This window comes from Ranitomeya imitator, chromosome 4 (genome assembly GCF_032444005.1).
Source record: "Ranitomeya imitator isolate aRanImi1 chromosome 4, aRanImi1.pri, whole genome shotgun sequence".
Taxonomy (NCBI): domain Eukaryota; kingdom Metazoa; phylum Chordata; class Amphibia; order Anura; family Dendrobatidae; genus Ranitomeya; species Ranitomeya imitator.
Window position 1 is genome coordinate 635,757,124 of NC_091285.1, and position 12,695 is coordinate 635,769,818.

The 12,695-nt window shown below is 43.9% G+C and overlaps 1 protein-coding gene across 7 annotated transcripts in view; it reads right to left on the reverse strand.

Annotated features, from left to right (window-relative positions):
- Positions 1 to 12,695, reverse strand: part of EVI5L (ecotropic viral integration site 5 like) — a 72,889-nt gene that overhangs the window by 2,165 nt on the left and 58,029 nt on the right. For 5 of the 7 annotated variants that reach the window (XM_069766807.1, XM_069766806.1, XM_069766809.1 and 2 more), the window contains 6 exons: positions 10,967 to 11,095; positions 9,396 to 9,536; positions 9,134 to 9,298; positions 3,204 to 3,350; positions 2,263 to 2,358; positions 2,062 to 2,157 (listed from right to left, as the gene is read on the reverse strand). In XM_069766807.1, coding sequence (XP_069622908.1) covers positions 2,062 to 2,157; positions 2,263 to 2,358; positions 3,204 to 3,350; positions 9,134 to 9,298; positions 9,396 to 9,536; positions 10,967 to 11,095 — 774 coding nt within the window. The remainder of the gene's footprint in view (positions 1 to 2,061; positions 2,158 to 2,262; positions 2,359 to 3,203; positions 3,351 to 9,133; positions 9,299 to 9,395; positions 9,537 to 10,966; positions 11,096 to 12,695) is intronic. The other 2 variants (XM_069766811.1, XM_069766812.1) reach the window with 1 other exon arrangement.

Below are 12,695 nucleotides of genomic sequence, written 5' to 3' on the forward strand. Positions count from 1 at the left end.
TTGGACTGCAGAGGACTGGGGTAAAGATATACTCTCTGATGAAGCCCCCTTCAGACTGCTTGGGACATCTGGACGAATGATTGTCTGGAGAAGAAAAGGTGAGCACTACCATGAGTCCAGTGTCATCCCAACAGTAAAGCATCCTGGCACCATTCATGTGTGGGGGGCTTTTCATCCATGGAGAGGGCTCACTCATAATTTTGCCTAAGAACACTACCATGAATAAAGCATGGGATCTAACCATCCTCCAAGAGCAACTTCTCCCAATGATCCAGGAGCAATTAGGTGGTGAGCAATGCCTTTTCCAGCTAGATGGAGACCACGTCACAAGGAAAAGGTGGTAACTACATAACTCGTTGAACAAATCATTGAAATTTTGTGTCCATGGCCAAGAACATCCCTACTGAGAACCTTTGGTCAATCCTCAAAAATCAGGAGGACAAAGAGAATCACATAAATTGTGATAAACCACAAGCACTGATTAATTGAGAATGGTTGATCAGTCAGGAGCCGATATCCAGCTGCCGGGGAGAAGGGCAGAAGTCTTCTAATATAAGGGTCAGCCTTATTGAGACTTTACATAAATTTGATGGATTTGTCAATAAAAGTGTAAAATCTTATGAAATGCTGATAACACTGGTCTACGAAAAAAAAATATTTCTAGCATGGACTTTAAGAACAGTTTTAGACTAATTTGAGGGTGCTGAATTCAAATCTGATCTTATAATTTCTCTATCACATCTCGTTTTTGCGCTATAGGTATACAGCCCATTTTCATGAATTCCATGATAAATATAAGTAGTGTATGAAAAGTGCCGGTTTATACGGTTCACTAAGATAAATTTAGTTTTCATTTAGTCTCCCAATAAATGTGAGAATATCTTTGTTTTCTTTGAACATGCATAATTCCCATTTGTTATGATAACACTCTTGTTTTCTGTGCTACTGGGACAGTAGAGCTACAGCAGAGCATTGGGTGAAAACTGAATGGCCTCAGCGACAGAGTTTGGCATCTGGCGATAAGAATGTCATCCATGATCCTCTAGTGGATAGGAAGGACATTGTCTTTCCTCCCTTACACATAAAACTTGGATTGATGAAGCAGTTCCTCAAAGCTCTCAATCATAGTGGAGAATGCTTTAACTATATATGTTCAACTTTTCCTGGTCTTAGTGAGGAGAAGAAAAAGGCTGGAATATTTGATGGACCTGAAATAAGAACACTTATGAGAGACCCAAATTTTATCACATCAATGAATGAGACAGAAGAAAGAGCTTGGAATGCATTTTGTAAGTTGGTGCAGAATTTTCTAGGGAATAAGAAAGCAGACAACTATGAAGAGATTGTGGAAGAGCTACTAATGAGTCTGCGAAATCTTGGATGTAGAATGAGGATCAAGATTCACTATTTACACAGCCACTTGGACTTTTTTCCAGAGAACCTTGGGGATGTGAGCGAGGAACAAGGGGAGCGTTTTCATCAGGACATTAAAACAATGGAAGAACGATATCAAGGCCGGTGGGACTCACATATGAAGGCTGACTATTGCTGGAGCTTGATGAGAGACAACCCAGAAGCCGTACATCACAGATCAGCCAAGAAAAGAAAGTTCAAATAACTGACATTTGTCATTCGTCTGTGTGCCATATATATGTGTTTTTATATTTTGTACTTTAATTCTGTAAGTATATTTGATTTGCTGTACACAGACTTTGTAATCTTTGTTATTCCTTGATTAAAAATATACAAAATGTAGTACCGAAAATCATGTGTTTTTATCATAAAACATCAGGAGTCATTTTCATCAAAAATTGAAAATATCTCGAAATTCTGATATGAGTTCATATTCGTAATCAGCAGCCAAAATTGACTTAAAATATGTTTTAAAACCTTTTGCCAGAAAAATTGCGTTGACCAGTGTTATTGATCTCCAGTGATCGTAGAAACAGCCGACTAAAAGATCTAAAAACATTGAAGCTGCAAACTGTGAAAACCAAAATTTGTGTCAGTCTCAAAACTTGGAGCCACCACTGTAGACCGGTTCTCCAGGTAACAACTTGCCTCCTGCCTCAGTTCCTCGATCTGGTCCTTCAGTTCTCGGATGTACTGGGAAGAATCGGAATCATTCAGTTTGCCTTTTATCACCCCCTCTTCTTTCTAAGTGGGAGACATAAAGCTCAATCCTAAGAATGTGACAGATCATATAGAGGTTGGTGGTCATACACAGAAGTCTAGGGGGTCCACAAACGGCGAGCGTCTCACCTGTATCTCCAGTTCTGCTATTCTCTGACGCATTTCAGCCACTGCCGCCATACTGTCTGCTTCTCTCAGCCGCACTGCCATCACCTCTTCTTTATTCTGAGGAAATGGATCTATTATTGTCAGGGGGTCCGAAGTCTGAGACCCCCACAACTGTCATGTGTATGTATGTCCACTGCCCAATTCTCTTGTATGGGTCTACATGAGCAGAACTGAGCATGTGCGACCACCACTCCCAGGCAGGTGGTCACACATGAGCAGTACTAGTCCATTCCCGCGGCAGTCTCAGGGCCGATGTGGTGGTGATCTGTGATGTTCGCAGCAGTTTGATCCTCACCATCATACACTATCTACGATGTGGATAGGTGATACATGTTGTAGGGGGGATAATTCCTATAAAGAGGACCTCTCGCTTGCCATAAATATGTAATATTTGTCACATGACGTAAATGTCGCTGTTCTCCTGACTCTAGTATTTCTTTCGCTCCTGTGCCTCTCCGTTCCTGAGATATGGCCTCCTCTTTCCTGCATGCAGTTTTGGTCTCACTAGCCAAAGGGGTGTGGTCCACAATAAGAAGCCCACATAAGGTTGATGACAACGCCCACTTGGCTAACTAGACTAGATTTGCATACGGAAATGGAGGCCACATCTCAGGAACAAAGAGGCTCTGGAACAAAAGAAATACAACGTCAGATTCTGTAGAACAGCGGCATTTCCACCAGGTATAAAAGGATATGTTCATGGCAAGTGACCGATCAATTACAATATCCCTTTATTGGGGAATCTGGTGATCTCAGGGGAATTTTCACTGGGTTGACAACAGTCAAAGAGAATCTCAGCCTCAAATGTATTTATCATTTACTGTCGCCCCAATGATCCGGATTGTGTCACCCGCTGAGCTCGTTAGATTCCAGACTCTATGATCGCCGCTTTCTGCTCTCACCTTACATTGGGTGACGGCGTGCCTCCGCTTGTCCTCGCTCATCTGAGACTGCAGGGCCTTGTACTGCGCCGCCTCGCTCTGCAGCCGCTCTCTCAGCTCCTTGCACTCTTTCTCCAGGCGGGACAGCTGCTTCTCGTGCAACACTTCCTGGAAGATGCAAAGCGTCAATGGACTGGATTCCCCTAAACTGGACCAGGACGGACAGGTTACACAGGCTGCTCTATATCACTACTGTACCTAACGTGCATCATCGGCAGAACCGGACAATTCTGGACAGATGGCGCATGTCGTCTGCTCATACTACACACCGGCGGCTATATGGTTGGATCAAAGCAAGTGAAAAGCGCACACTGCTTAGTCTCCAGAAGCAGATTCTGGTGGGAGGGTATAACATGCCGGGCATCCAGCTGGAAAGGACAACTGCGAGAAGAACTGAGAGCTGCTGTATCTACTCTCAACCAATCAGAATGGCTCAGAACAATCCTAGTGATACTGATTGGCTGAGATCAGTGGACAGACGTCAGCTGACAATTATCCTCCCAATTGTCCTTTTCAGTTGAATGCTGCTTCTGGGTACTAGACTGTGCAAACTTTTAGCACCCACTAGTGTAAAGGGAACCTGTTAACCGGTTTAACTCTTCTAGACTCTTCACTAGTGATGAGCGAACGTACTCGGGTAAGGTGTTATCTCAGCATGCTCATGTGCTAACCAAGTGTCTTCGGAGTGCTCGAAAAATATATTGAAGTCCCCATGGCTGCATGTCTCCCAGCTGTTTGACAGTCACAACACATGCAGGGATTCCCTAACAAACAGGCAAAACCCTGCATGTGTTGAAGACACTCGGTTAGCACATGAGCATGCTGAGATAACACCTTTTCCGAGCACGTTCGCTCATCACTACTCTTCAGCCTAAAAAAACACTAATCTGAGTGTTCATTTGACCCCTGCAGTCCAAGAAAACTGATAAAATCAACTTATTACTTCTCCCCTGCCGATTGGTCTGATGGAGCTGCCTCTCCGCCTGCTGTCAGTCTCAGAATTCAGGCCCTTTGCCTCTGATTCGTATAGATGTCTTCTGCGTCACCCCCACTGAGCTGCAGATCAGGACATACTCATTGCGCAGTACCGCGCTCAGCGCAGTGGAAACAACCGTCCTATGTGCAGGCGTCCGGCATTAGTTCAATGGCAGCAGCAAGAGACAACGTGTGTGGATGACGTAGGGGGCAACATCAACATCAATGAGAGGCTAAAGAGTAGGATTCTGGTCCGGGCCCGCTCCTCAGACTGCCACGCACTGATTGTATGCGATAAGCAACTTTATAATATATCTTATCAGAGAAATTTGCCTCTTTCTCCTCCCGGACTGATCATTCATTCTCAAATTCATGGGTAAAATCTGTGCTCGGTGAAGACAGATCTTCCCATTGCTGAGATAAGAGATGACAGTTGGTGCTTTTAACATTCTATGCAGAGGGGAGGAGCTAGCGGAACACAGACATTCTGCTGCAAGTTCTCCTTAAGTGACAGTTACAGGTCTCTATAGAACTTTATAAGCACCAACTGTCATCTCTCTCAGTAATGGGAAATCTGTATTCACTGAAGACAAATGTGGGAACGAAAGATCAGATCAGGAGGAGAAACAAACAGATTTCTCTGATTAAAAAAAATATTACAAATTGTCTTATTTTCATGTGTACTATTGATTTATAACATAAAAATAAAAGGTTACTCCTTCATGAATGGAAAAAAGATTGTTTTACATATCTGTACACATGAGTCTTGAACATCATTTTTTGTAGGTTTTATATACGCTGCTCAAAAAAAAATAAAGAGAACACAAACAATATAAAATATATATATATATATATATATATATATATATATATATATATATCGGCCTCAAGGACACCGTTCTCTCCTGGTTCTCCTCCATCTCTCTGACCGATCCTTCACTGTATGTTTTGCTGGTTCCTCCTCCTCTCACCTTCCCCTTACTGTTGGGGTTCCTCAAGGATCAGTCCTAGGCCCCCTACTCTTCTCGTTGTATACTGCCCCTATTGGACAAACAATCAGTAGATTTGGGTTCCAGTACCATCTCTATGCTGACGACACCCAATTATACACCTCTTCTCCTGTTGTCACACCGACCTTTTTAGAAAACACCAGTGATTGTCTTACCGCTGTCTCTAACATCATGTCCTCCCTCGATCTGAAACTGAACCTGTCAAAAACTGAACTCCTCGTGTTCTCTCCCTCTACTAACCTACCTTTGCCTGACATTGCCATCTCCGTGTGCGGTTCCACCATTACTCCAAAGCAACATGCCCGCTGCCTTGGGGTCATCCTTGATTCTGACCTTTCATTCACCCCCTACATCCGATCACTGGCTCGCTCGTCTTATCTGCATCTCAAAAACATTTCTAGAATTCGCCCTTTTCTTACTTTCGACTCTGGAAAAACTCTTACTGTTTCTCTTATTCATTCTCGTCTGGACTATTGTAACTCTCTACTAATCGGCCTCCCTCTTACAAAACTGTCCCCGCTCCAATCTATCCTGAATGCTGCTGCCAGGATCATATTCCTCACCAACCATTACACCGATGCCTCTACCCTGTGCCAGTCATTACACTGGTTACCCATTCACTCAAGAATCCAGTACAAAACTATTACCCTCATCCACAAAGCACTCCATGGCTCAGCACCACCCTACATCTCCTCCCTGGTATCAGTCTACCACCCTACCCGTGCCCTCCGCTCCGCTGATGACCTCAGGTTAGCATCCTCAATAATCAGAACCTCCCACTCCCGTCTCCAAGACTTTACACGTGCTGCGCTGATTCTTTGGAATGCACTACCTAGGTTAATACAATTAATCCCCAATCCACACAGTTTTAAGCGTACCCTAAAAACTCATTTGTTCAGACTGGCCTACCGCCTCAATGCATTAACCTAACGATCCCTGTGTGGCCTATTTAAAAAAAAAAAAAAAAAAATAAGGTTCCTCGCATCATGTTCTCTTTCACTTTATGCAGTTAATAGCCCTCTGTGTCAGTACTGTTACATACTTAGGCAGTTAACTGGTTCATGCAGCTTTACATGAACACCCGAGCCTTACACTATGGCCGGTCCGAATAACTAAAGCAATTGTTACCATCCACCTCTCGTGTCTCCCCTTTTCCTCATAGTTTGTAAGCTTGCGAGCAGCAGGGCCCTCATTCCTCCTGGTATCTGTTTTGAACTGTATTTCTGTTATGCTGTAATGTCTATTGTCTGTACAAGTCCCCTCTATAATTTGTAAAGCGCTGCGGAATATGTTGGCGCTATATAAATAAAAATTATTATTATTATTATTATAACTCCAAGTAAATCAAACTTCTGTGAAATCAAACTGTCCACTGATTGACAATCAATTTCACATGCTGTGGTGCAAATGGAATAGACAACAGATAGAAATTATTGGCAATTATCAAGACACCATCAATAAAGGAGTGGTTCTGCAGGTGGGGACCACAGACTACATCTCAGTACCAATGCTTTCTGACTGATGTTTTGGTCACTTTTGAATGTTGGATGTGCTTTCACACTTGTGGTAGCATGAGACGGACTCTATAACCCACATAAATGGCTCAGGTAGTGCAGCTCATCCAGGATGGCACATCAATGCGAGCTGTGGCAAGAATATTTGCTGTGTCTGTCAGCAAGTGTCCAGAGGCTGGAGGCGCTACCAGGAGACAGGCCAGTATACCAGGAGACGTGGAGGGGGCTTTAGGAGGGCAACAACCCAGCAGCAGGACCGCTATCTCTTCCTTTGTGCAAGGAAAAACAGGAGTAGCCCTGCAAAATGACCTCCAGCAGGCCACAAATGTGCATGTGTCTGCACAAACTGTTAGAAACCGTCTCCATGAGGATGGTCAGAATGCCCGACGTCCACAGATGGGGGATGTGTTCACAGCCCAACACCGTGCAGGACGCTTGGCATTTGCCACAGAACACCAGGATTGGCAAATTCGCCACTGGCGCCCTGTGCTCTTCACAGATGAAAGCAGGTTCACACTGAGCACATGTGACAGAGTCTGGAGATGCCGTGGAGAGCGATCTGCTGCCTGCAATATCTTTCAGCATGACCGGTTTGGCAGTGGGACAGTAATGGTGTGGGGAGGCATTTATTTGGAGGGCTGCACAGACCTCCATGTGCTCGCCAGAGGAAGCCTGACTGCCATTAGGTACCGAGATGAGATCCTCAGACCCCTTGTGAGACCATATGCTGCTGCGGTTGGCCCTGGGTTCCTCCTAATGCAGGACAATGCCAGACCTCATGTGGCTGGAGTGTGTCAGCTGTTCCTCCAAGATGAAGGCATTGCAGCTATGGACTGGCCCACCTGTTCCCCAGACCTGAATCCGATTGAACACATCTGGGACATCATGTCTCGCACCATCCACCAACGTCACTTTGCACCACAGACTGTCCAGGAGTTGGCGGATGCTTTAGTCCAGGTCTGGGAGGAAATCCCACAGGAGACCATCCGCCGCCTCATCAGGACCATGCCCAGGCGTTGTACAGTAGGGAGGTCATACATGCACATGGAAGCCACACACAATACTGAGCATCATTTCCTTGTCTTGAGGCATTTCCACTGAAGTTGGATCAGCCTGCAGTTTGATTTTCCACTTTGATTTTGAGCATCATTCTAACTCCAGACCTCCATGGGATATTAGTTGTGATTTACGTTGATAATATTTAGGTTTTAGTGTTCTCAACACATTCCACTATGTAATGAATAAAGATTTACAACTGGAATATTTCATTCAGTGATATCTAGGATGTGGGATTTTAGTGTTCCCAGTGTATTTTATTGTACAGGAGAAGTTAAAAAAAAAAAAAAAAAAAAAAAAAGGATTATATCAAGTGTTCAGGGCTGTGGGGTGTAATGCAAAGGCAATTACGGTACAAACTTAAAGAGGACCTGTTACCAGCTCAAAAGTGGCCAATTTTTGCTCTAATTTTTATTCCTGTTGCTCCTCTGAATAGTCAGTTCCTTCTTTTTTTATATCCACCATACAGTTCTGGAGGTGTGGGCATTTTTATTTTGTGAAATTTTTATGGTCTTTACCAGGGGGTGTGGATCAGAGTAATAATGCAGAGGAGCCAAAGGTCACGCCCCAGAGGATCCTATGAGCCATGCCCCCTTGATAAAGACTTTAAAAATTAACAGTAAAAAGACCCATATCCGTGGAACTGTATGGCAGATTTTTAAAGGGACTCTGTCAGCAGGTTTTTGCCATTTAATCTGAGGCTAGAATGAAGTAGGGTCTGAGACACTGATTTGAGTGATGTGTCACTTATTAGGCTGTGTGCTGTTTTTACAATGAGTGTTTTATCAGCAGGAGACTACAGCTCTCGTGCATCCTAGTCTAACTCCGCTCCCAGTACTGATTAGCAGCTTACTGTCAATATACAATGTACACAGAAAGTTGTGGTGTGTTCGGGGGCAGCTTTTGAGCTCTGCTACATCTAAAACCTTGGATAGTTTACTAGGTGAAGTAGTTGCAATATAAAGAGATAAATCACTGGAATCAGGGTCTCTTTCCCTACATTTTCCTGATCTTAGTTGAAGTAGCCAAAACCTTGTGACAGATTCCCTTTTAAAAAGGAAAAAAAAACAGAATACTGGCCAGGTTCTCTTTAAAGGAAAAGCAATAGGGTGACAACCATATAGAAGGGGAAACCTGATGACAGCGTCTTATACATCTCAATATTAGAACGCTGTCGGTGGCGCAGGGAAGAGCAGACCCAGTTTTAATAAAGGCATTTGAGGCCGGTCTTTCCTGGCCCTAGTTTATAGGTCTGACCGATCCATCTGAAGTCCATGAGTCTACAATCTACCACTCAATACACAACACAGAAGACAATCACAGATGGAAAGTACACCTGACTTTCCAGAATAAGAACCCTCTGCCGAAGTTCACGTGTTTCGCTTTGAGCCATGACTTCTCGTAACCGGCAAGACATGACCTCGTCCTGCAGGTCCCCAGTCGCACTCTTACGCGGCGAGTCTTTCCAAATACCTCCACCGCCACCCTGGGAAGACAAGGACTGCATAATGAAAGATAGGAAGGATCGTTACTACAAGTGCCGGACAGACTAGATAAATAACAGGAAAAGGAATGTACGCTTAACATGTGGCTCCTACCTGCCAGCGGTCACTCAGCTCTGTCACTTGCTTCTGACCTTCACGCATAACCTGCAGAGCATGAGATTCTCTCTTCCTCAGAGACAGAAGCTCCTCCTGGAGAAGGGCGACGTTGCTTTCATCGGGGAGAGAACTGTTTCTCTAAGAATGAGAAACCAGTCCATTAACCTCTTCTTCCCTACTCACATGCAGGATAATCGTACAGTCCTTTTCATTTTCCATATGTCTGATGGTTCCCCGGTCGCTTCTAGGCACAGCACCATCAGCCCCGTACTGTGACAGCTGACCAATATACACTTTAAGAATCCCTCCTCCTCATATTATACAGTCGTCATATTGTATAGCCCTGTGTACTTACAATTGCTCATTTCTCCCTTCTACCCAATTGCTTCTCTTTTCCTTTAGGTCTATGACATCACATGATTAAAAACCGACTAGCCTTAAAAACGGACTACCTTCTAAGCTCTATGTAGAAACAGGAAGTCAGTTTTTCCTGCAAAAGTCAGTGGAAGCTGGGTCAGGAGTTGAAGAGGGGAATGATAAATGCAAGGACAAGAGACTTCCTGTTTCTACAAAGAGCAGAGAAAAATCTAGGTAGAAAGGAAAAATGAGCAATTGTTAAGTACACAGCGCTATATAATATGATGACGTCCCACAAACAACATTTATCACCTATACATGGGATAGATGATAAATGTAAGATTGTTGGGGGTCGAGCTGCTGAGACCCCAAGTGCAGAGGCCCCCAAACACATTAGATATCCATCGGCTGAAGAGTGGTTCATCCAGGAGCTGTCTTGTCTGCTCTCCCATACACTCTGCCAAGCGCCCTAGATCCTATGCCAATATGTAGTAGGTATAATAATAACAACATAAGCAAATACCTCCAATTAGAAATGAAGTATAGTCTTCACATTCTCTATGTCACTTACCCTGGATGCAGAGCATTGCAGTAACAGGTATCCATGGTTACGACCAATAACAACTAACAGTCACTATATGAGTGGTCGTAACCATAGATACCCAAACTACTGCAATGCCCTGCTCATGGAGTAAGCGACATAGCGAATCAGAAGAACTATACTACATTTCCAATTGGAGGTATTTGCTGATATTCTTATTACACCTACTACATATTGGGATAGGATCTTTGAGATGGGAATATCCCTTTTCGTCTCCTATGTGCATGAAATGAGCATGTGCGACCACTGCTCCAATACATTTTTAAAGAGTGGTCGTCGCACATGCTTCCATTCACAGAGAGAAATTTGGGACCCCCGTTATCATGATCAGGAGGTTCTCAGAGGCACAGTGATCACCTATTTTGTTCATATGTGTATTTAGATTTTCTAGTAAGGTACCACTTTTCTACAAGCCTTCAAATGTAAGACGTAGAAGAGTTTTTTCCTCTCTCAGGAACAGCGCCACCCTTGTCCATTGGCTGTATCTGGTATTACAGCTCAACCACACTGCAGTAAATGACTCCAAACCTGTTCCCAGCGCTCCCTTTCATGATGTAAACTGCAGCTTCTCTTCTTCTCCAGCTGGTGAGGACCATGGCTGACAACTCACCTTTTCCAACTCGACTACTTTATCTTGCATTTCCTTTAATGCTCCCAAGGTCTCCGTTTCCCTAAGGCGCGACTGTTCTAGTTCGGACTCGAGGTGACTGACTAGCTCTTCTGTGGCATGTGGATCATTCTGCAAGAAAAGACGTGGTGGTTGGATGGGTGGTCTGCATGGAAAACAAGAGAGACCTCCACTTTGGTGGTCAGACTATTGGCATAAATCAGGCATCTTGAAGCTCTACCTGGCTTGACATTTCCTCTACGGTGACCTCAATACAGAAGATATATAGTATTACATGGCAGCCAATAAAAGTGGGTCTGTCACCACATCTCACAATATAAACAGCATACAGTATTAAATAGATATTTCGGACCTGATGAGGTTGGTGTACTTAATTTTGGACATCCATATTAGAATAGCTGTACAATCCTTTTATTGCTTAGCATTAAAATGTTCATATTTATTTGGGTATTTTACAGCCAGCCTGACTCCCCAGCCTCATCAGGCCAAAGATACAGGTACTTCTCACATAATTAGAGTGTCATCAAAAAGTTTATTTCAGTTCTTCAATAAAAAAACAGTGAAACTTCCATATTATAGAGTCATTACACACAGAGTGATCTATTTCAAGTGTTTATTTCTGTTCATGTTGATGATTATGGCTTACAGCCAATGAAAACCCAAAAGTCATTATCTCAGTAAATTAGAATACTTTATAACACCAGCTTATTGATTTTAAAATCGGAAATGTTGGCCTACTGAAATGTATGAGCAGTAAATGCACTCAATACTTGGTCGGGGCTCCTTTTTCATCAATTACTGCATCAATGCGGCGTGGCATGGAGGTGATCAGCCTGTGGCACTGCTGAGGGGTTATGGAAGCCCAGGTTGCTTTGATAGCAGCCTTCAGCTCGTCTGCATTGCTGGGTCTGGTGTCTCATCTTCCTCTTGACAATACCCCATAGATTATCTATAGGGTTAAGGTCAGTCGAGTTTGCTGCCAATCAAGCACAGTGATACTGTTGTTTGTAAACCAGTTATTGGTACTTTTGGCAGTGTGGACAGGCGCCAAGTCCTGCTGGAGAATCACATTTCCATCTCTAAAAAGCTTGTCGGGAGAGGGAAGCATGAAGTGCTCTAAAATTTCCTGGTAGACGGCTGCACTGACTTTGGTCTTGATAAAACACAGTGGACCTACACCAGCAGATGACATGGCTCCCCAAACCATCACTGATTGTGGAAACTTCACACTAGACCTCCAGCAGCTTGGATTGTGGCCTCCACTCTTCCTCCAGACTCTGGGACCTTGATTTCCAAATGAAATGCAAAATTTACTTTCATCTGAAAACAACACCTTGGACCACTGACAACAGTCCAGATCTTTTTCTCCTTGGCCCAGGTAAGACGCTTCTGGCGTTGTCTATTGGTCATGAGTGGCCTGACACAAGGAATGTGACACTTGTAGCCCATGTCCTGGACACGTCTGTGTGTGGTGAAGCAATGACTCCAGCAGCCGTCCACTCCTTGTGAATCTCCCCCAAATTCTTGAATGGCCTTTTCTTAACAATCTTTTCAAGGCTGCGGTTATCCCGGTTGCTTGTGCACCTTTTCCTATCTCACTTTTTCCTTCCACTCAACTTTCCATTAATATGCTTGGATACAGCACTCTGTGAACAGCCAGCTTCTTTAGCAATGACTTTTTGTGTCTTACCCTCCTTGTGGAGTGTGTCAA